General features: G+C 44.7%; 1 protein-coding gene across 1 annotated transcript in view; it reads left to right on the top strand.

The window, feature by feature from the left end:
* The first annotated feature begins 4,632 nt into the window (after positions 1–4,632).
* Positions 4,633–22,253, top strand: part of LOC138247062 (alpha-tectorin-like) — a 61,086-nt gene continuing 43,465 nt past the window's right edge. The window contains exons 1-5 of the mRNA XM_069201811.1: positions 4,633–4,897; positions 5,626–5,739; positions 6,827–7,011; positions 7,567–7,730; positions 9,794–10,042. Coding sequence (XP_069057912.1) covers positions 4,636–4,897; positions 5,626–5,739; positions 6,827–7,011; positions 7,567–7,730; positions 9,794–10,042 — 974 coding nt within the window. The 5' untranslated portion in view covers positions 4,633–4,635. The remainder of the gene's footprint in view (positions 4,898–5,625; positions 5,740–6,826; positions 7,012–7,566; positions 7,731–9,793; positions 10,043–22,253) is intronic.

Genomic DNA, 22,253 nt, shown 5'->3' with positions numbered 1-22,253 from the left:
TTAGTAGACCTTAATATAGCATTAGGGGCGGAGAACCCTTATATAGCTTTGGGTGAGGCAGGTGAGGCAGATAGTCCTCTACATTTTTTTTCAATGGAAGACACCCTGTCAGCTATAGATAGTCTGAAACCTCCTAAAGCTCCAGGCTTGGATGGAATTCCAGGAGACCCATACAAGTCCGATCCACGAGTGTGGGCAGGGTATATAAATCTTTCTAATGTAACAGTAAGTGGGGGCAGAATGCCGGATACCTGGCTAGGGCCCAAAATGATTCCTGTGTTTAAAAAAGGAAATGTGAGCTGCCCTGCGAACTATCGCCCTATTAGCTTGCTGGATAATCTCCAAAAAATATGTGCTAGGCAGGTTCTTGACAAACTGTTGGGCTGGGCGGCTAGCGTAGAGATGTTCTCGCTCTTGCAGGCAGGATTTCGGCCCAAGACAAGTACCATTGATCAGGTATTTAGGTTTTCAGTATTGTAATGGAAACAGGTCCTCCTCCAATGTCAGAGGTTATATGTAGCCTTTGTTGATCTGCAAGCTGCTTTTGACTTAATCCCATGAGATAAACTGTGTCAAGTTCTGAGGAAGATGGGAGTCCCTGGTAGTCTAGTGGACATCTTGATTAGACTACATTGTGGACACTACGCCCAGGTCCACTGGGGTGGACAAGGAGAAGTGACATCTAGAATTCCGATCAGCCAGGGGGGGTTCAACAAGGTTGTGTGCTGGCCCCTTCACTTTTTTCTCTACATATGAATGACATCACTAAATATCTTGGACATTGTAGAAAGGATTCTCCCACCATTTGTGATGGGAAAGTCCCCATCCTTCTGTTTGCAGACGACTAACTGCTAATTTCCAAGTCTCCAATGAGACTGCAAAATCTGGTGTTAAAATTCAGGTCCTTTTGTAGAGAAAGGGGGAGGGAGATAAACTGCTCTAAGACCAAGTTTATGGTCTTTGAAAATTCTACAGTCAGAACGAGGAGCATAAAAGTGGGTGATTCCAACCTTGAAAGGGTGTCAGAATTTGATTATCTAGGTATTACCTTTCCCCCAAAATTAAAATGGGACCCTCAAGTAGTAAAAAGGTCCCTAACACTAGCACATAGATCTAATGCCATTCTTTGATTCTTCAGAGCCACAAACACTTGCTCTAGCTCACCATCTCTTGAGGTTTATTGAGCTAAGGCCCTCAATGCAGCAACCTATGGAGCAGAAATATGGGGGTATGCTATCTCACATAGGCTAGAGATAGCTGAAAATGTTTTTATTAGGGCACTAGCAGCCGTATCACCTAGTCCCCCACTTATACCCTTGAGATATGATATGGGTATTAAGCGGGTGATTGATCACATACAACTAAAACCCTACTCTATTGGGTACCGGTTTGGTCTACCCCCGAGTTGGCCACGTATAGTGCATGTCTAAGACACTTGGTAAGGCTATACCTAGCTCGGAAAGTCCCTTGGCTGGGCTTTGTTTTCGCATGGTTTAAAAAGTTAAAGCTTGAGGCACTTTGGGAACAGCTGGACCAAATCCGCAGTGAAGACAAACAGGTAGTTAAGGTGGCTTACTGGCAGTATATTAGGGAGCACCAACAGTATAGGGCTAACCTGGGTCATCTCACAGAAACATATCTGGAATTCAAAGTTGTGCCCAAATTTGAAGATTTTCCTGGACTATGTTACGCCACCTAGGGCAAAAAGTTTGAATCTGCGATTTAGATACGCCTGCTTGCCCTTAAACGCTTTCTGTAGTTCATGGCGAGGAGATGGGCCATCTGTCTCATGCCCACTGTGTAAATCTAAGCCTGAAACAGTCAATCATATTGTTATTGTCTGCCCTGGGCATCAGGGCTCAAGGCAGCGGTGGCTTAGGCCAGTTTGCTTATCCCTGGGGATTGGGTATTATCGAGTGGCGTTGCTCCTGTTTAAGACAAGTACAGACAAGACTTTAGTCTATCCTATGAGCCGTTTTCTCCTGGGTGGATCAGAAGAGATAGGGCTCTGGCTTGGGAGGGGGCATGCGAGGGGGCTGTGGGAGTTATTCCACATGAAGTTTAAGGACTCTGGTAAAGTAAGGCCCTTGATAGGCTTGTTGTTGCAATGCCACTTTATGAGGATCGATAGTGGGCTAGTTCTATGGCTAACATAGAAGCCATGCTCTGAATGAGCATTGGTGGTAGTGTAGGAGGGGCATAAATGTTTTAAACAGGTGTTTTTAATTGCCGAAAAGGTTTTAAGGATTTATAAGCTGATTATGGGGAGCTAACAAAACCCTCACAGAGATGGCCATAGTAATATATTGTGACAAGCAATATAGGGTATATAAAAAATGGAGCACCTGAGAAGACTAAAGATCGATTAACCTTTGCTGTCTTTTATGAGAATTTCAGTTGTACTGTTTTTATGTTAGTAATATATAATTCTATATTTATTAATGTTTTGTTTTGCATAATGTATTTTTTATGCATGTTTTTAGGGCAACCCACCGAAATAAAGTATTTCAATCTAAGGAATACATTTCAATGGTACGTGCCTAACAGAAAATTATGGTCCACCTCTACCAAGAACACTGTGCTACCTAATTTTAAAAGGGCATGGTGGGGTAGAAGACGTTTCTCTTCATTCCACCTGTAAGTTCTAGAATAGCCTTCCTCTGATCCTTAAATCTCAAAATAACCTGATGAGTTTCAGGAAAATGCTTAAAACATGGCTGTTCTCTCACTTTTAGATTTTGCAGGCTCACTTAATTTTCCATTGTAGTCTGTAGTTCCAAGACACCCTTGAGCATATGCACGCTCTACAAATTACTCATTGATCCATTGATTGATTCATTCATTCATATATTTTCCATTGAGGGGACATGAGCACAGGTCACCACTGTTATTTAGAAAATTATTATAAAGAATAAGACTGACTTTTTGAGGCTGAAAGAATTGCAGGTTGCTTTGTGATGCAATGAGATTTCAATGATCATGCACACAGGTAGTCCACATCGTCAAAGCCTGCTTTACAAGTGCAATCTAAAACTGCACATCGATTGTATTGCTTTTTTGTTCCAGCTATGAAGTTTTGGTGATTAATTGGAGCTATAACATTTTTGCGTTTACATGACAGAATTATTCACAAACTCCTTGCAATTAGGCAGTTACATGTTATTGAACCTTAGCTAAATGCCCTGTCTTTTGTGCTGCTGTCAAATTCACCAACCTGTGTATCCTGCAGCAAAATGGGCGAGGCTTGACAAAGATTTAGGGAACTAAGACCACGGGGCAGACAGATGAACCTTTGAATCAGAACAGTGGGTAATATAAAGAGAGTGGATAAAGTGTTATTAAGTTGTTCATAACCTGCAGAATTCTGAGCCCTAAGTGTACACTTAATAAAGGGTGCATGTCAAGAATACGATTATTAATGTGATAGTGGAATATTTCTACCAACTTAATTAATTCTGGTTGTGTCAAAAAACAAGCTCAGCAGCAGCAAGTGCCAGTGACCCATGTGCTAAGATCAACCAGTACAGAACAATTTTAAAGTAAAGGAAACAGGCAGAGACGCATGCACATCCTTAGAAAGTGCACACATTACTAAAACCAGCAAAACTAGGATCCAGGAAAAGGCAAAAATGCTGTAGGCACCATACAGAAAAAAATGATTTTCTGCAGCACAAAGCCTGAGCCTTAGAATGCTGCTCCTAAGTAACTCCCCACCCCTGCTGTAAACGTGTTGCTCAAACTGTTCTTATAATTGCAATATATTACAAGGAGAAAATACATTAATATATCTATGCCTAATGTCACTACTCTTCAGAATTCAAAAATTGTATGTCCGTTCACTATGTAAGATACCACAGAGACTGAATGTGCCTTCCGCACAGATGTCTGTATCACCATTCAGAGAATTGATTCCTGATGCGGTTATGTCAACAATCTATCCGTTCATGGATCGATAAAATGAGTGCCATTGAATTTGTTAATAATAAAACCAGTAATTTAGAATAAGAATATGCATTTTCATCATTAGGTTTTCTGAGCACATATCTTTCTGCATGCATCTGCTCACTTGGTTGAGAACTACCATTTATTTTCACTGTTCTCCGTTTCCAAACACTACACTCACCCACCTCCTTTTCAGGACTCAGTTCACTGTCTTTGATCATGAATTACCTGATTTCGATTCACAAAATCACCACCAGGGCTGGATTGGAAACCCAGATCAGCCATGGCAAAAATGTTCAAACCTGCCTTTTTTCCATAGAAATATGGCATATGTATAAACCAACCTCACTGCACAGGAGGCCATGATTAGATTTGGACCATGTCGACCTTCTAGCCTGCAGCTGAGTGGGAAATTACAGGTGGTAAAAGGCCAGTCCAGCCCTGATTACCATTGGTGGACATTTGTGCCTGCAGGCAGAAATTATTACGGGGAAAATCCCCTGACGGCAATAGTGCGAGAAGCAGAATTTACAGGGTGACATGCCATGCAAATGCATCCAAGCCCCACAAATTCAGACATTTTGCTATTCACCAACATTTTGTAGGTCACTTACTTCAGTTGAATCACTTGAACCACATAAAAAAAAACAATTCATACCTGTTCTTACCTTTGCTCTCTACAGATGCAAAGATATGGTCCAGTCTCTTACATGGTTACCCGAAAATGCCGGAGACGAAGTAAAGAAAATCTGTAGCATCATCACCAATCACACTGGGCCCTTCGAGGACTGTCACTGGTATGAGGACCCGGAGCCGTTTTACAGCGCCTGCCTGCATGACCTCACTCTGTATGGCAAGGACAACGTGATGGTGTACTCGGCCATTGGCTCATATGAACAGGTCTGCAGAGCCCATGGGGTGACCATCCACACATGGTGTCCTGAGGGCTATTGTTGTAAGTACTCTTGTCTTCGTCAGGTGAACTTCAAAATAATCACACCTAGTGCTGTTATGTTCATGTATACGTGTATTGTGAAGGATTGTATATAGTTTCCCTGCTGTTGGAGGAAAGATTATCTAAAATCCTAGGATTTGCACTTGCGCACTCTTTTGGCACAAAAAAACGATTTGTAAATAAATATAAACCTGATTTTTTTCTAATGTATAATCGCATCAATTGCACGTGAAAAGTTTTTTTATAATTAAGGCAAACACCTGGACAACTGCTTTGCTCATACTAAGCTCTAATTCAAATGTCAGTTGCTCCTTTTAGTTCCCACTGTAGGCATGGAAGAGAGCACCATGATGCAGTTTGGCTCCTTCACAGCTCTGAAGCCCGGTGCCACTACACCTGCAAACTATGAAAACTTCTTCCCTGGCTCCGGTCCCTTTTACACAAATACTGTAATATACCATCTGACCAAAGCTCCTTGAAATTGCTAGAGTCCGGCCTACTAATTTTGTATTTTATGACCTGCAAGAGACATTTCTCTAGAGTTCACACACAGGTGGGGCCCTTGGTTCGCTCGACCATCTTTTTCAGACTATTGAGTTGTTATCAGTCTCAATGTAGTTGCTTCTTGCTCTTCTTACGCACGGTTATGACCAGATAAAAAACCCGGCTCCAGCTCAAGTGGTTTTGAGAATATATTTGAAGGTTTTGTTTTTCTGTATTGTCAAAAGGTTTGCTGGACTCCTGCAATATCTTGGCCTGCTCGGATGACGAATGGTGCGGAGAGGCTGACGAAAAGTACACGTGTAACAAATATGAGACTCACAACCGCCAAGACCTTTATGGTGAACCTTTTATCATACTTCTGCATTGTGTATCCTGTCTCTTCTCTTCTGGCTTTTGTTAGAAATGGGGTCTCTAGTTGGCAGAGGTGTCCAAATAGGGACCACATCTTGGTCAGGGTAAGTCACGGTTTAATTTTACAAAAGTGATATCTCAACTTATGATTATTGAATCTTTATCGTTTTTTACCTTAATTTAACCAGATAAATACCTTATATTTTTCTAAACCTCTGTGGTGTATTTTTGTGGTGTTTTTACTGTATTACTGTATGGTTCATTGCACAAATACTTTACACATTGCCTTCTAAGTTAAGTTCTCAGTGCCACTCAACCAGAGGGTGGGCACAGGAAAACTTGAATTCTGTGCGACTTACCCTGACTAGGATTGTGGTCCCTACTTGAACAAGGGTGTATACCTCTGCCAACTACAGACCCCATTTCTTACACCCAGCAACACTAATGGCAAACTATCCACAGTGCCACACATCCACAATGGCATACAGCCACAGTGACACCCCTCCACCCACAACAGTACCATATAGCCACAGAGATACCCCCTCACAACAATGGTGTCCCAGCCACATCAATGCCATATAGCTGCAGGAACACCCAGTCAGAACACTGCCAAACAGCCACAGAACACTAGCCTCAACTATGCTAAAGAGTCACAGTGATACCCAGCTGCAAAAGTGGCATAGGAATCTATTGACACCCTGTCGCTGCAATAGCATAGAGCCATCATGATACTCAGCCACAACAGTGACATATTACCACAACAACACCCAGCTAAAACAACAGTGATACCCAGTAGCAGCAATGACATACAACCACAGTGACAACCAGTCACAGCAGTAGCAAACATCCACAGTGACACCCATTCACTGTGGTCCTTAGCAACATTGACAGAGTAATCTCTTCACACTTGACCAGACTCACATGTAGACCACCTGACACTCATCTGATGTGACATTCTGCCCAACTAGTCGAAACAAACCTATTTAAGGAATAACGTCAGACTATACATTTGAAATGAAGATGGATATTAATGATGTAACAGCCTAAGTTGACTATCATGTTTGTAACTTTCAGATTTCAGTCTCACCTGCGAAGGCAGTAAGAGCTGCATGTCTTTCTCAAGGTCATTGCTGAGTGCCAATGGGATCCCAGCAGAATCTCTTCACCTGGCGGATCCCAGTTGCGTTGGGACACTGGAGGATGATCGAATTGTCTTCCCCTTTGGCAACATTTCGCAGAGCTGTGGAAGCCAACTGAAGGTTAATGAATCAGCCAGGGCAAATTTGTTAAAGTTTATTAGGGCGTTTTGATCATCAAAGATTATAATAGGGTCAATAATGAATAGCTCTGTTAAAATATTCTGTGTTCATTGCAGAAGATGTCACTGTAGTGTCAGAATCAAGAACAAATTCAGACATCATTTTAGTGCTACAAATTTCACTACTATGATAACTAAGATGCAATCCAAAGCATTAAGTCCTAATCTACACTTAACTGTTCTTTTTGTAACAAGCCAAACTAATTTCTGCCATTAGCTATGATTTACAGTAATCACGATTTTCGAGAATTATCCTACACACCTGCACAAACTTGTAATTGGCTACACACATAATCACACACAGTGAAACACACTCAAGCACAGTCATACACACAGAGCTCTCTTTCCTTAACTTGTCCCGTGCCTTAATCGCTTCGGGAATTTCATAGTATATCCTTACTGCAATTAACACTGTGATTTCATAGTATATCCTTACTGTTAGTGGAAATATGAACGACCTTTTTTGGACTGTGAATCAATTCTTTTGATCTTTCAGGTCAACAGCACTCATGCTGTCTACTCCAATGCAGTTGAAGGTCACTTCATCCAACAAAAAGGACCAATAATTCTTCAAGATAAACTCATTCATATTGACTTCTCTTGTGCCTATCCACTGAGCATTAACTTGTCCTTCCTCTGGGCCATACATGTTGGGCCAAGGTAATTGTTTCTATCTAAGTTACTAGGCGTTGTTTGAGCGTAGTGTAGTTGGTGCTTCCAGTTACCGTAAAAGTTACGGGGATGTCATTTAGGGATTGCCAGATGTCTAATCTACAACCCTTGCTTTGCCCCTTGCGATCCCTAGCACTGCATTAGCGACCGCTGGCCTAAGAGGTTTCAAAATCACTGCCAGAAACTCAGAGGGAGCTCATCCTTATGGACATTGGCTAGGGCTCCAATCTCCTTGTTTTTTGTAAATTTTTATTACACCAATAGTGAATAATATCAAATTACTCACCATTAGTGTTATAATTAATGGAGTACAATTAGCTGAATTATGACCCTTCATGGCAACTGAAGTAAGTACAAAGTGCTTTCAAATGTATGCTGTGTGCATATGTACAGGTGAGAATGTGTTTATATGATGGAAAGTGTGCCTATGTTTGATTGTGTGTATGTGTAAGCACGTGTGTGTGAGTGAATGTAAAGTTCAAACGACGTGTGATGTCTCTTCCGCTACCCCTAGCCTTTTGGTGAATTGTTGTTCATGATAAGCTATCATGCTATTGCTTCTCAACCTTATGGGAATCTGTATAGCTTTTTTCGAAAGGTAGGCATGTGATGTTTACATTTATAATATTTCTGATGAGAAAATACCCAGGCCCAGATTTACGACAAAGTGGCGCAGTGGTGCGCCAAATATAGAAGCGCTGCACCACTTATGAAATGCAGGAAAGCATGTATTCACTGGAATACGGCACACCCCTATGTTTGCCCCGGTGCTGAATTAAGTTGCCTGCATCAACGCAGGCATCCTTGCACCATAGTGCAAGGGTGTCTGTGTTGAGGGGATAGGGAAAAATAAAAGGTATTTGCAATGCAGTGGGTCTCACTTTTGCTCGAATTAGAGCTATTAGAATTGTAAATTCCTAAATGGACCTTTCTTCCCACATAAACTGAAGATGAAAAGTAAAACAGTTGACATAAGTGAGCCGATTCAAAGTGCCACGTCCGCCATGAGGGTGGAAGAGACACACAAAAGGAAAAAGAAGTTTGCTTGCAGTCAAACAAATCGGCAAACATGCAATTATCCATGTAACAGGGTCGATGGCCAAGTCGGTAACAAAACTGCCCCACGGAGGGACAAACATAAAGCATTTACCAATGACAGCAAAGAATTTTTTAAAGGCAAGCCCATGAATGAGTGATAGTGATGGCCGTGCGGTGGGCGTGGTTAAAAGCCCACAGAGAGATTACAACAGGCCAGAGAACTTGCCCGCGCTCGACCTAAAAACGAGGAGGAATAAAAGTATTCCTCCTTGGCGTGACATGCTCACCCAACCCATGGGTGGCGTTAAATTTTGGCACTGCCTCAGATTTATGCCTTCATGTAAATATAGGGCAGCACCAAAACTAATGGGTGTTGCAGTGGAACGCCCACAGCAACACCCATTGAACGTCCCTTTGACGCAGAAAACTGCATTGGGGTGCCATATTTACAAGGGGGCTTAAGACACAAAAAGTGGCTTAATGCCTCCTTGTAAAAATGGTGCAATGAAAAGCGCCACCAGAGCATCACTGAAAGTAACGCTCCAGTATAGCTAGGGCCTTGTGAATCTGGACCCTAGTACTTCATAAGTGCCAATGGATTACTTGGCACTGAGTTCTTTGCTGTTATGCATGGGAGCCTGTGCCTATTATGCTACCTCTGGGACATGCATCATGCTACATATTCTGTAAAAGATGCTGCTCATATTCTAATATTCTTTACGTCCACCAGCCAGTTTTACAGGCAATCATTTATATTGTGTAAGCTTCTTTCTGTTTTCTTCTTTAACACAATGACATGAGAATTCTTCATGAATCAAGCCCTTATAGTTCACTGATAAATCGGACACTAAAAATTCAAATACTGGGAAAAGCTACCACAAACGATTTTTGCTCCTGTTTTATACTAGTTTGTACGGTTGTCTGTTGGTTGTGGTCAATTTTTCTTACTCACCTAACTTTTCCAAACTGATATTGTCTTGTCCTTTTCATTGATATATTTCTGTTTTTAACAGTGTTGTCAACATGTTATTGCCAAATGGCCAAGGACATCTGGAAGCATCTCTCATCCTGTATAAAGACTCTGACTACAGCCAGCTCATTCCAGTGTGCCCTGTGATCCTCACCATCAACGAAAGGGTCTACATTTCTATTGAGATGGCAGATATTGACACCACCCAGTTTGTGCTGCAGTTAAAATCCTGCTGGGCAACTCCAACCATTGACCCTTCCTCCACGACGACATGGGATCTCATCAGAAATGAGTATGTTTTCAGATAAAAAAAGGGTTTGGTCTAGCATTAGTATTATATTATCTAAATCTGTACTTTTTCTGTTGGACACTGACATTTTCAAAGTCTTCCATGGGATGTTCTTTTAGTGTACTTGAACCTATACTCTCTACCCCACTTTCTCTTGTTCTCTTGTTCCCATTGTGTCTCAGTTTGTTTCTCTCACTCTCATTCACTCTTCCACTCTGCCCTTCCTCGTCTCCTCTCTCTAACTTTCTCATCGTATTTATCCCTCTCGGCCTCTCTCGGTTGCCTTTCCCCACTTAATATTTCCACCACATTAGGTTTCTTTCTCTGTTTTCTTCGTACGGAGATGGAGTTGTGCTTATGTTTACTCTGAGGACAAGGTACATCATAAGGAGTGAGATGTATGCAGCTAATGTGTACCAAAGTATGCTCCTTAAGTACTTACAGAGATTGTGCACTTATCACTTTATTATTTTGACAGCAATTGAACAGCACTCCTTCAACACAGCCACATAGCAGAAGGAGGAACTGCCATCATAATCTCATTAATTTTAAGTCCAAATGGACAAAATGGGCCTTGCCAGGCTAAATGTACAAATATTCTAATCATGTAGATAAGAATTTTGTAAAAGGGAGATGCAAACTACATGAATATCACTAATGGTAGACCTTTCCTGTCAGTGCCCCACATGTCCAACAGGGAATTATCTGAATCAATCAAATGAACAAATTAGTTATTGCTAAATATGCCGAAATGCTGATCATACTTTTCACTTAGGGGTGATACTTCCCGACGTGCTTCTGACATGGCAGATTTTGGAACTGTTAGCGCGTCGGACCTTAATAAGTAAACTTACAAGGAGACGCAAATAGGTCAATGAACCCTTTGTCTCACTTCAAGGTTTTCCCACCCTATATCCTGTACATCCATAAATCAATAACCAATAGAAATCATTAACATTAGTAATCAATAGGGGTCAGTAATTGTCACACATCATGACCTTGCAGTCAATAATAACCATACCTTTATGTAAAAGTTAAAATATGTATTCTCCTATATTAACAATGCTAATGTAACGTAGGATAATCTCAAAACCAAATGATAAAGATACAGAAACAATACTGGCTGTCCAAAGTGGCAAAAGAATCGCAATCTAATCAAGGCTTGAGCATTGTAAAGTTGCAGTACAAATTAATAGCAAAAATAACTGTGCAAACAATGTTACATACATTTAGGTTCAGCAAAGAAAAGACATCAGCTGTTATTTCATGTAGCGGACATTATCAGTGAGAACCTTAAATAACACCAGATTAGAATGGCATGTTTGGGCTTCATACAAAACAATTTAGTCAACACAAAGTTGGAAAAAATCTAACTATAGCTCCATCAAAATAGCGGTTGGTACCTAAAAACAAAAGCACATAGACATATCATTCAGTAATGTCAGTGTATACCTGTCCTCAATAGAGTTCAGCAAGCTGTGACAATCTTCGTCAACAGGACATCAGTTCGGTCAGCCAAGCATCAGGATTCAACATCAGAGTTCAGAAAAAGTAAAATCTCTTTAAGCAGTTTGAAGGAATAGAGCTAAGCTCTCTAACAGAATGGACTGTCTTCTCTCAGTGCATTCTGGCTAAGTTAGATTTCCTAAAACTATTTCCCACATCCTAATTGGTTCAAGAATCGCATGCTCACACTTTGTCCAATGAGACTAAAACTTTACATTTCTACTAGTACATGGTTCACATGTCGGTGATTGGTTACTTTCATTCTGTTCTCATCATCCGGCTCTTCAGATAACAACATTGTTGCAGCTTATACTTCAGTCAGAGTCCTCATTGTTTTCTCCTGGGAAAGTCACTCTTACACACATTATATTAAACATTGTTGCACTAGCAAGTACATCATCTCTTAGCAAGCAGTTCTCATGACAAAGACTTTCAGCTACGAGAATCAGGTCAGCACAGTGTAAAATCACAATTTAATTCTCTAAGCATCCATTTTATTAAACCCCTAAGAAATGCAGCTTGACATGAGGCCGTGCAATTAATAAAGCTAACACATAATGCATAACCTTCTGTTAAAAAGGGGGTCTTTGGTTGGCAGTCAGGTTGCCACCTGTCCAAGCAAGGACCCTCACTCAAGTCAGGGTAAGTCACACACAATCCAAATTATCCTGTGCCCACCCTCTGGTTGCTTGGCACTGAGCAATCAGGCTTAACTTAGAAGGCAATGTGTAAAGTATTTGTGTATAAATCATGCAATAACACAGTATAACACCACAGTGTTTAGAAAAATATTGATTATTTATCTGATTAAATGCAGGTCAAAACGATCAAGATTTGATAATTACATGTTAAAATATCACTTTAGAAAATGATAAAAAGAGTCTTTAGTCTTTAAGAAGCAACAAGTGTCTCTTGCAAGCACAAAGTACCTGGTTTACTTGCACATTCTCCGCAAGGGAACGCAGAGGAGGAGATGCGTGGAAAACGGGGAGGTGTGCAAGGGTTTCTCCGCGCACACACAGATGATGTGTTGATAATTTTCCAAGCAGGGAAGGCTTTGCGTTGATTTTCAGCATGCTGACTTGGATCCTCTTCGGGTTCCAGGGTATTCGGACAACCCGGGGATGATGTGGAGAAATCCTGGGAGTGCAGAATGAAGTCACAGGATCTGGTGGGCGATGCGGGGAAATTTCTGTCACACAGTAGACGCTGCATCGATTCTTCTTGCAGGAAGTTGGGCTGCACTGTTCCCGTTCGGCTATGCGCCGATCCAGTGGTCCGTGCATCGAAGTTCCTGTCGCAACGCTGACGCTGCATTGATCTCCTCTCGGGGAGCCGGGCTGTGTCGTTCCGGTTCATGTGCGGTGATTTTCTCACTGCGATGCAGGCTGTGCATCGTTTCTGGCAGGCTGTGCATCGAATTTTCACCGCACAAGGACTTCTTTGCAGGAGGAAGTCTTTTTGGCCCTGAAACTTCAAGGAACAGGAGGCAAGCTCTATCCAAGCCCTTGGAGAGCACTTCTCACCAGAGCCAGAGGGAAGCAAGGCAGCAGGGCAACAGCAGAGCAGCAGTCCTTTGCAGAAAAGCAGTCAGGTGAGTCCTTTGGGCAGCCAGGCAGTTCCTCTTGGCAGGTTGCAGGTTCTGGTTCAGAATTTCTTCACCTGTGGTATCTGGTCCAGAAATGTCTGAGTTGGTAGGGTCAGAGACCCTGTTTAAATACCCAAATGTGCCTTTGAAGTAGAGGAGACTTCAAAGATTGTTTTAGAAGTGCACAAGGACCCCTTTCAGTTCCATCCTGTCTGCTAGGGTCCCAGTAGGGGGTGTGGCAGTCCATTGTGTGAGGGCAGACCACTGTCCTTTGACATGTAAGTGTCAGGCCCTCCACCCTCCCAGCCCAGGAGGGCCCATTCAGTATACAGATGTGTGCAGGTGAAATGCACAAGGAGCTGTTAACTAACCTAGCCAGACGTGGATTGTAAGGCACAGAAGGATTTAAGTGAAGAGAAATGCTCACTTCCTAAAAGTGACATTTCTTAAACAGTAATATTAAATCCAACTTCGCCAGTCAGCAGGAATTTGTATTACCATTCTGGCCATACTAAATTTGACCTTGTTACTCCTTTCTGATCAGAATCTACCACTCAAACAGTATATGAGGGTAGCCTTAATGTTAGCCTATGAAAGGAGCAGGCCTCACAGCAGTGTAAAATGAATTTAGGGGTTTTACACTACTAGGACACATAAACTACACAGGTGCATGTCCTGCCTTTTACCTACATAGCACCCTGCCCTATGGGTTACCTAGGGATTACCTTAGGGATGACTTATATGTAGAAAAAGGGGAGTTTAAGGCTTGGCAAGTACTTTTAAATGCCAGGTCGAAGTGCCGGTGAAACTGCACACACGGGCCTTGCATGGTTAAGGGGATACAATCAGTGCTGCAGACCCACTAGTAGCATTTAATTTACAGGCTCTGGCACATGTAGTGCACTTTAATGGGGACTTACAAGTAGATTAAATAAGCCAATTGGGTATGACCCAATGTCACCATGTTTTAATGGAGAGAGCATATGGACGTTAGCACTGGTTAGCAGTGATAAAGTGCACAGTGTCCTAAAACCAGCAAAAACATTGTCCAAAAATTGGGTGAGGCTGGCAAAAACTTAGGGGTGACCACCCTAAGGCTGTCAGGTATAACACCCTCAATATGACACATTACTACATTTTAGAAATGGGGTTTTTGGTTGGCAGTCAGGTTACTCTCTGTCCAAGCAAGAACCCTCACTCTAGTCAGGGTAAGTCACACACAATCCAAAATCAGCCTGTGCCCACCCTCTGGTAGCTTGTCACGAGCAGTCAGGCTTAACTTTGAAGGCAATGTGTAAAGTATTTGTGCAATAAATCATACATTACCACCATATTTCACCACAAAAATACACCACACAGTGTTTAGAAAAATATATAATATTTATCAGGATAATTGTAGGTCAAAACGAATAAAGATGCAGTGTGAAATTGTAGAGATATCATTGGAAAGTGATATAAAGTGTCTTAAGTCTTTAAAAAGTAAACAAAGTCTCTTTCAAGCACAAAGTGCCTGGTTTAGAGTGGAAAATCTCCGCAAGGGGCCGCAGAAGAAGAGATACGTGGAAAAATGATGTGTGCGTCGATTTCTCCCCAGCACACATGGACTTGCGTCGTTATTTTTCACGCGGGGAAGTCGTGCGTCGTTTTCCGGCGCGCAGACATTCTCTTTCTGTGGATTGCAGGGATTACCAGATGTCCCGGGTCTGTGCGTGGATTCTCCTGCTTGTTTTCCGGCTGTGCGTCGTTCTGCGGGGCTGTGCGTCGAAGTTTCGCTCTCACGGCAGGCGTTGCGTTGATTTCTCCTCTGGAGGTCGGGGGGCATTGTCGTTGCGAGGCCGTGGGTCGAAGTTCCGGTCGCCCCGAAGGCGTCGGGTCAATCAGCGTCGTTGTGCGGTGTTTTTCTCACCACGGAACAAGCTGTGCGTCTAAAATTTCAGCGCACGAAGCGTCCAAGTGAAAAAGAGAAGTCTTTTTTAGTCCTGAGACTTCAGGGAACAGGGGGCAAGCTCTATCCAAGCCCTTGGAGAGCACTTTTATAGCCAGACAAGAGTTCAGAAAGGCAGCAGGTCAACAGCAAGGCAGCAGTCCTTTGTAGAAAGCAGACAGGTGAGTCCTTTGAGCAGCCAGGCAGTTCTTCTTGGCAGGATATAGTTTCTGGTTCAGGTTTCTTCTCCAGCAAGTGTCTGATGAGGTAGGGCAGAGGCCCTGTTTTATACCCAAATGTGCCTTTAAGGTGGGGGTGACTTCAAAGAGTGGCTAAGAAGTGCACCAGGTCCCCTTTCAGTTCAATCCTGTCTGCCAGGGTCCCAGTAGGGGGTGTGGCAGTCCTTTGTGTGAGAGCAGGCCCTCCACCCTCCCAGCCCAGGAAGACCCATTCAAAATGCAGATGTATGCAAGTGAGGCTGAGTACCCTGTGTTTGGGGTGTGTCTGGGTGAATGCACAAGGAGCTGTCAACCAAGCCCAGCCAGACGTGGATTGTAAGGCACAGAAAGATTTAAGTGCAAAGAAATGCTCACTTTCTAAAAGTGGCATTTCTAGAATAGTAATATTAAATCCGACTTCACCAGTCAGCATGATTTTGTATTACCATTCTGGCCATACTAAATATGACCTTCCTGCTCCTTTCAGATCAGCAGCTGCCACTTCAACAATGTATGAGGGCAGCCCTAATGTTAGCCTATGAAGGGAGAAGGCCTCACAGTAGTGTAAAAACACATTTAGAGTTTTACACTACCAGGACATATAACTACACAGGTACATGTCCTGCCTTTTGCCCACACAGCACCCTGCTCTAGGGGTTACCTAGGGCACACATTAGGGATGACTTGTATGTAGTAAAGGGGGAGTTCTAGGCTTGGCAAGTACTTTTAAATGCCAAGTGGAAGTGGCAGTGAAACTGCACACACAGGCCTTGCAATGGCAAGCCTGAGACAAGGTTAAGGGGGCTACTTAAGTCGGTGGCACAACCAGTGCTGCAGGCCCACTAGTAGCATTTAATCTACAGGTCCTAGGCACATATAGTGCACATTACTAGGGACTTATAAGTAAATTAAATAGTCCAATCAGGTATGATCCAAAGTTACCATGTTTGAAAAGGGAGAGAGCATATGCACTTTAGCACTGGTTAGCAGTGGTAACGTGCGAAGAGTCTAAAAGCCAGCAAAAATGAGGTCAGAAAAAGAGAAGGAGGAAGTCAAAAAGTTTGGGGATGACCCTGTCAAAAAGCCAGGTCCAACATGACCCCCCTACCAGCCTAAAGCCAGGGTAGACTAATCAACACTCTGATGGACTTCCCTGCTTAAGGTGATAGAACATGGACAATGGCCCACTACTGCAGGGGCACTCGCCAGTTCTACGCCTTTCTGAACTCAGTGAGGCTTCTTTGTCTATACTCTCTGGGGCCACTGATCTGGCCCATGGGGAACCCTTCTCATCACCTGAGGACCCCATCTGTAAAGCTCCTAACTTTAATTTGCTTACAAATGCATCCCAGTATGCAGACAGTACCACCATGGCCAACAAAGTGGTGTGGCCCATTCCATTCCTTGGGTCTGACTTCTGTCCCCAACCCAGGAAAAACTCTGCCCACAAGGAAAGAGACCATCCAATGCTAGGTGGAGACCCTGAGGGGGACCATTGGATCAGCTTCTCCTCTAACTGGGGGGCCGGTAGGGAGCTCCCAAGGGATTCCTGAAGCATCCCAGAATCGGGGGCAGTAACCCCAGGGGTCTTGCACCCCTTCTCCATTCTCACCAGGTCAGGGGTGGGTCCCTGATACTGGTCCCTCAGCCCAGGGTCTGTACCCTGAGGCTGAACAGAGGACAGGGTTGAGTCCTTCCTCACCGTACCTCCCCAAGTGGGCTTACATACCCTCCTCTGGGGAGTGGTATTGCCAGACATCTGAACTGTCAGGGCACCCTTGGGGGTCAACCCTCTCAGCTCTCCTGACACTAAGGAAAACTCACTCCCCAGAATGCAGTCAATGGGCAGCTGGGGACTAACTATGACCCGCATCTGGGTCACCTCCCCACCCCACTCTGGGGACACCCGGGCCATGGGGCGGAAGAAATCTTCACCAATGGCTGGAGACACTCTACACACCTGTCCGGTGTACTGCTCTGGTGACACTAGTCTCTCCACAGTCATGGTAAGACTAGCCCCTGTGTCTCTCAGAGCAGTGACTGGGACCCCATTCACTCCCACCTGGTGGAAGTGATGACTCCCACCCTCAGGGATCACCAGTTTACCCTCTGAGTCCACCTCCCAACTAAAGGAGATGAAGGCATGGTCTACGACCTGCCCCTGGGGACTACATTCCCCTAAGGCCACATGGGCCACCCCTGTAGAGGTCCCAATATTGGGTGAGATCTTTGGACAGACAGAGTCCCCCTTCCTGTGTCCTAGCTGGGAACACTCAAAGCAGCGGGGTTGGGAATGGGAATGCTTTGGGCCACTACCCACCAGAACCCCCACCCTGTTTCTCAGATGGGGCATGGGAACCCTTTCCTCCCCCCTTACTCTGGGACTCGTCTGGGTCATCTCTAACCTCCCCCTCACTCTGTCGGGGGAACCGGAACCACCCTTCTCGGGTCACTCCCAGATACCTTTTTGGACACTCTGGTGCTTGCCCAGAGGTCCGCCTCCTCAGCAAGCTTCCTGGGATCAGTCAGCTTTCTATCTACCAAGTGCTGGCGCAACTCTGTATAGGTAACATTGAGTATATGCTCTCTCAGAATCAAGTCATATAGCCCTTTATAATTATCTACTTTGTTGCCCCGCACCCATCCATTCTGTGCCTTACTGGAAAAGTCAAAGAAATCTACCCATGTTTGTGTGGTTTGTTTGGTGCTGTCCCTGAACCTCTGACGGTATCCCTCAGGGGTCAGCCCAAACTTGGCAAGTAAAGTGGCTTTCTGGAGTGGGTATGTGTTTTGATCTGGTTGATCCAATGTCAGAAGTGTGTCCCTCCCCAATGGCGGCACATAACCCCACATAGCTACCCCCCATTGCCCTTCAGGAACCTCATGAGCCCTTAGTGTAACTTCATAAGCAGCTAACCATTTATCTATGTCATTTCCCACCACAAAACTGGGTACCACATTTTTGGGTATACGAACCTTCTTTTCTCCAGCAGGTCCTGTCTGTATGCTGCCACCATTATTGCTGGATTCAGACTGTCTCGCCTTGATCTCCAGCTCTTTGAGACTCTGTTCATGAGCCAACAATAGTTTCTTTTCAGCCAAAGCTCTTTCAGATTCCACCTGTTTGGCTGCTCTTTCAGCTTCAGCTTGTTTGGCTTCTCTTTCAGCTTCAATCTGTTTGGCTGCTCTTTCAGCCTCAGCTTGCTTGGCTTCTCTCTCTGCCCTTCTTTCCTCCTGTTGAGCCTCAATTTTAAGTTTTGCCATTTGCAATTGGAACTCCCTTTCCTCTCTCCTTTCCTCTGTGGTCAGACTTTGCACAGACACTGCTCCCTGGTCTGGAAGGGGGCACAATTGCAGTGGTAACATCATCCACAGATAGCAACAAATCCTCTGAGGGGCCATTTTCTGGCTCCTCTTCCTCATCATCCTCTTCTAAATGGGCTTCTGCCCAGGCCCTCAGCGCCACTTGAAAGTCCTCCTTTTTGGAGGCCCCTTGGGTGGGTACGCTCATTGCCCTGCAGAACCCTCTTAGCTGTTTGACCGTATATGTATCCAACAGGACTAGGTCAAAGTCTCCTACTTGAGACCCAGTCAGAGACATGTTGAGTGAGGATTTAGTTTTTGAAAATTGTCATGAAAAACTAATTTGCAAAAAAGAGATAAAAATCAAGTTGACCTTCAACTGTGGGTAGGTAGTGAAATACTTAGCTACTATATGTCACTACACAAACACAAGTCCTATCCTCACCGCTGATCACCAATGTTAGAAATCGGGTTTTTGGTTGGCAGTCAGGTTACCCTCTGTCCAAGCAAGAACCCTCACTCTAATCAGGGTAAGTCACACACAATCCAAAATCAGCCTGTGCCCACCCTCTGGTAGCTTGACACGAGCAGTCAGGCTTAACTTTGAAGGCAATGTGTGACGTGTTTGTGCAATAAATCATACAATACCACCATATAGCACCACAGAAATACACCACACAGTGTTTAGAAAAATATATAATATTTATCAGGATAAATGTAGGTCAAAACGAATAAAGATGCAATGTGAAATTGTAGAGATATCACTGGAAAGTGATATAAAGGCCCTCATTCTGACCTTGGCGGGCGGCGGAGGCCGCCCGCCAAAGTCCCGCCGTCAGGTTACCGTTCCGCGGTCGAAAGACCGCGGCGGTAATTCTGACTTTCCCGCTGGGCTGGCGGGCGGTCTCGTTCAGACCGCCAGCCAGCCCAGCGGGAAAGAGGCTTCCACGATGAAGCCGGCTCGGAATCGAGCCGGCGGAGTGGAAGCTGTGCGACGGGTGCAGTTGCACCCGTCGCGTATTTCACTGTCTGCGCAGCAGACAGTGAAATACATGTAGGGGCCCTCTTACGGGGGCCCCTGCAATGCCCATGCCAGTGGCATGGGCACTGCAGGGGCCCCCAGGGGCCCCGCGACCCCCCCCTACCGCCATCCGGATCTCGGCGGTCCGACCGCCGGGATCTGGATGGCGGTAGGGGGGGTCAGAATCCCCGCGGCGGTGCAGCAAGCTGCGCCGCCGCGGAGGATTCAATGGGGCCGCGGTACACTGGCGGGACCCCGCCAGTGGTGCCGGTCCGACCGCGGCTTTACCGCCGCGGTCGGAATCCCCATTGAAGCACCGCCGGCTTGTCGGCGGTGCTCCCGCGGTCCTCCGCCCTGGCGGTCAAAGACCGCCAGGGTCAGAATGAGGGCCAAAGTGTCTTAAGTCTTTAAAAAGTAAACAAAGTCTCTTTCAAGCACAAAATACTTGGTTGGGAGTGGAAAATCTCCACAAGGGGCAGCAGAAGAAGAGATACGTGGAAAAATGGTGTGTGTGTCGATTTCTCCCCAGCACACGCGGACTTGCCTCGTTATTTTTCACGCGGGGAAGTCGTTCGTCGTTTTCCGGCGCGCGGACAGTCTATTTCTGTGGATCGCGGGGATTACCAGATGTCCCGGGTCTGTGCGTGGATTCTCCTGCTTGTTTTCCGGCTGCGTGTCGTTCTGCGGGGCTGTGCGTCGAAATTTCGCTCTGACGGCAGACGTTGTGTCAATTTCTCCTCTGGAGGTCGGGCGGCGTTGTCCTTGCGAGGCCGTGCGTCGAAGTTCCAGTCGTCCCGAAGGCGTTGCGTCGATCAGCGTTGGTGTGCGGCGTTTTTCTCACCACGGAACAAGCTGTGCGTCTAAAATTTCGGCGCACGAAGCGTCCATGTGAAAAAGAGAAGTCTTTTTGGTCCTGATACTTCAGGGAACAGGAGGCAAGCTCTATCCATGCCCTTGGAGAGCACTTTTATAGACAGACAAGAGTTCAGCAAGGCAGCAGGCCAACAGCAAGGCAGCAGTCCTTTGTAGAAAGCAGACAGGTGAGTCCTTTGAGCAGCCAGGCAGTTTTTCTTGGCAGGATGTAGTTTCTGGTTCAGGATTCTTCTCCACCAAGTGTCTGATGAGGTAGGGCAGAGGCCCTGTTTTATACCCAAATGTGCCTTTGGAGTGAAAGAGACTTCAAAGAGTGGCTAAGAAGTGCACCAGGTCCCCTTTCAGTTCAATCCTGTCTGCCAGGGTCCCAGTAGGGGGTGTGGGAGTCCTTTGTGTGAGAGCAGGCCCTCCACCCTCCCAGCCCAGGAAGACCCATTCAAAATGCAGATGTATCCAAGTGAGGCTGAGTACCCTGTGTTTGGGGTGTGTCTGAGTGAATGCACAAGGAGCTGTCAACCAAGCCCAGCCAGACGTGAATTGTAAGGCACAGAAAGATTTAAGTGCAAAGAAATGCTCACTTTCTAAAAGTGGCATTTCTAGAATAGTAGTATTAAATCCGACTTCACCAGTCAGCAGGATTTTGTATTGCCATTCTGGCCATACTAATTATGACCTTCCTGCTCCTTTCAGATCAGCAGCTGCCACTTTAACAATGTATGAGGGCAGCCCCAATGTTAGCCTGTGAAGGGAGCAGGCCTCACAGTAGTGTAAAAACGAATTTAGGAGTTTTACACTACCAGGACATATAACTACACAGGTACATGTCCTGCCTTTTACCCAGACAGCACCCTGCTCTAGGGGTTACCTAGGGCACACATTAGGGGTGACTTATATGTAGAAAAAGGGGAGTTCTAGGCTTGGCAAGTACTTTTAAATGCCAAGTGGAAGTGGCAGTGAAACTGCACACACAGGCCTTGCAATGGCAAGCCTGAGACAAGGTTAAGGGGGCTACTTAAGTCGGTGGCACAACCAGTGCTGCAGGCCCACTAGTAGCATTTAATCTACAGGCCCTAGGCACATATAGTGCTCATTACTAAGGACTTAAAAGTAAATTAAATAGTCCAATCAGGTATGATCCAAAGTTACCATGTTTGAAAAGGGAGAGAGCATATGCACTTTAGCACTGGTTAGCAGTGGTAAAGTGCGCAGAGTCTAAAAGCCAGCAAAAATGAGGTCAGAAAAAGAGAAGGAGGAAGGCAAAAAGTTTGGGGATGACCATGTCAAAAAGCCAGGTCCAACACTACATTAATAAAAAATGAGCTCAATGTTTCATGTTAATAAGCCATTAATAAGTACACTTCCTGAATATTGGCGGCCACTCTGGTAGTCGCTCTATCACATGCGTGCAATATTTTTCTCTACGTTTTTACATTTTCTACGCAAATTCAATACTCAAAACACATGAATATTCATTATTAAAATCAGCGTTAACAGAACCTTTGTAGGACTCATAGTGGACAACATTACTGCATTAGGATTAAAAGGTCACGCCTGTCAGAATATGAGCAATGCAAGGTTTATTAAGGAATTTACACCAATTATGGGTGGAGTCATATTAACACCAATCCTAGAGGAAGGCAAGGACACATTCAAGAACAAGTCTTTAATCCTGTTTCAGTTATTTTACCATACAGCAAGGATGACATGTCTGAAACTGTAAGCACCTTACTATATACCTTTATATATGTCAAAGTATACTTTTAAGGGGCTTTGTGTGAGTC

Source organism: Pleurodeles waltl, chromosome 7 (assembly GCF_031143425.1).
Source record: "Pleurodeles waltl isolate 20211129_DDA chromosome 7, aPleWal1.hap1.20221129, whole genome shotgun sequence".
Classification (NCBI taxonomy): Eukaryota; Metazoa; Chordata; class Amphibia; order Caudata; family Salamandridae; genus Pleurodeles; species Pleurodeles waltl.
The sequence above is the reverse complement of the archived record's forward strand: the minus strand, read 5'-3'. Positions and strand labels throughout refer to the sequence as shown.